General features: G+C 44.8%; 1 protein-coding gene across 2 annotated transcripts in view; it reads left to right on the forward strand.

The window, feature by feature from the left end:
• Positions 1–270: 270 nt before the first annotated feature.
• The window catches only part of ccdc107 (coiled-coil domain containing 107), a 23,205-nt gene continuing 21,212 nt past the window's right edge, over positions 271–2,263 (forward strand). Inside the window, exon 1 of one of the 2 annotated variants that reach the window (XM_005944957.1) lies at positions 271–624. In XM_005944957.1, the coding sequence (XP_005945019.1) occupies positions 483–624 (142 nt within the window). In that variant the 5' untranslated portion in view covers positions 271–482. The remainder of the gene's footprint in view (positions 625–2,263) is intronic. The other variant, XM_014340938.2, reaches the window with a different exon arrangement.

Genomic DNA, 2,263 nt, shown 5'->3' on the forward strand with positions numbered 1-2,263 from the left:
TGGTGGCTAACCAACCGGACATAGTGGTGGTAGACAAACAGGAGAAGACGGCCGTAGTGATCGATGTAGCGAATGACAGCAACATCAGGATAAAAACAAGTCTACTACAAAAATAAAATACAACACCTCGGCCAAGTATTACTCTGTGACTATCATGGCTCTTAATATCGCTTCATTTGATGTCTGAATTAAGACAAGAGACATTGTTCACGTTTGCTGCTCATCTGTCTTCCTGTAGGGGGCAGTAATGCACTACGGTGCATTCTTCAGCCTCCACCCAAACCAGGAAAAAGAAGAAGAAAACGTCCGCTTCCGGGAGGCTTGTTTTGCAGAGCAGCGGGCTGAGTTTTGGACTCATGCAAGTTGCAGAGAGTTTTCTCGTTGGCCTGACTGTGTGAGGTTACTGTTTCGCGTCTCTCTTAGCACTTAGCAGCATTAGTTGCTTGCTACGCTGCTCCTTCCTTCCGCGGCTTTACGGAAAGATGGTTTTGTCAACATCACAACAAGTCGCTCTGGCTTTCACGGGCGTGCTCTTCATGTTTGTCGTGCTGCCGCGGTTGTACGGCTTTGGCAGCGGGACCGCGGCGAAGGACGCCAAACTGGACGCTCGTCACAGCAGAAAAGGTAGCAATATACAACTGGTTCTTGGGCACTCTGAGGTTCACTTTGCTCTAGTTATCGCGAGATTTGGCTTGATTTCCACATTTGCTTTGAGGTTCACGTTGTACTAGTTATCGTGAGGGGAAAAAGCGAGTATATTAAATTTCCCAGAGAAACTTAGTTATTGCACATTCTCTGTGTGTTTCTACCTTATTTATGTTTAAGTGCGATCAGATCCACCCTCGGTCGGTTCAGCTTACACACATTATTCCTAATGAAATGACAGATTGGTGGAGATCTGTACACACATGTGAGTTTGTGTATTTATGTCTGTGACATCCTTCATCCGTGACGCCGTGGAGGCCATTAATGAATCATGTCCTTCCATCCCAAAATACACGTGCCTTTATTAGCCGCACACCTGCGTATTCATGCAGTTATTCATCATCATTGATGTGTTTCTACAGGACTGCAGAACTTTAGTTAACGTTCACTTGAAACATCAGAATGGGGCAAAAAGTGTCCTGAGAAATCCAGCTGAAAAATGGCTGAAGCCCTCATTTGTAGGAGGAGGACAAAAGAGTTACAGGGTTTGCAGTCCTGCAACTGCTAATGATGTCAGTGCATTGTGTGGACGTGTCATGCTGGAGGGTCAGGTGAAGAAGGCCTGTCACCTAGACCCAGAGCCCACCAGTCAGTGGGTAAAAATGTGCATTCCTCCACCAGCTGGTGAATGTTTGGTGGCAGTGAGAAAGTGACATTGGTTGCAAAGAAGCATGTGGAGCGGTCTCAGAAACCCAGTTAGGATTGCTTTGATCGCTGGCAGGTTGGTGAAGGGGGAACATGGCGACTGCAAAGTTGGCTAGCAGCGGTGAAACCATTTACCTTCAGAGTAAAAGTTACACCTTTTAAAATGTGTTGGCCTCAGCTTTTACTTTGAAATCCAAGATTCCCCATTTCTGGTTTGTGCCGCTCTTTTTCTAATTTTACATCTGCTCGTTGGTCGTTAGCAAAAGTTTGCAGACAAGTTGGCATCTTCCATGTAAACTGTGGGCAACTGCAACAGTCTCCTAGCTACTAAAGCAAGGTCTTTGATGCAGGGCTGTCTTCGTAACTGATAACATTTGCTTACATACAAGTGATAGCGTGTAACATAAAGTGTCAACTCCCAGCTACCACACGGAGAGAGGCAGGGTACGGCCTGGACGGGTCGCCAGTCCGTCGCAGGGCTAACACACAGGCACATACAACCATTCCCACTCACATTCATTTAGAATTACCAGTTCACCCACTATCAATTAAGGGTAATAAAGCCCGAACAACAAGACACCCTGGCAGGTCAAAGCCTCCAAAAAGGCAGCTACTTTATACACTAGAACTACCACAACAGCAGTAATGGCACATACATCGTCTTCTTGATGAAGCTCAGTTGTTCATTTTCATTGAATCCTTGTCATTACAGATTTTAAAGTTAAAATATGACAGAAGCCTAATAAACAAAGGGTATAACAAGTAACACAACAGCTAACAGATGCAAAACATATCATTGTTAAAGAAGACGACCATGACGAAGAGTTAAAAGTAGAGCTGGGCGATATGAGATTTTTTCATATCACGATATGTTTTTCATTTCAGGCGATAACGATATCTATCACGATATCAG

Source organism: Haplochromis burtoni, unplaced genomic scaffold (assembly GCF_018398535.1).
Source record: "Haplochromis burtoni strain Fernald_Lab_line unplaced genomic scaffold, NCSU_Asbu1 Contig_427, whole genome shotgun sequence".
NCBI classification, from domain to species: Eukaryota; Metazoa; Chordata; class Actinopteri; order Cichliformes; family Cichlidae; genus Haplochromis; species Haplochromis burtoni.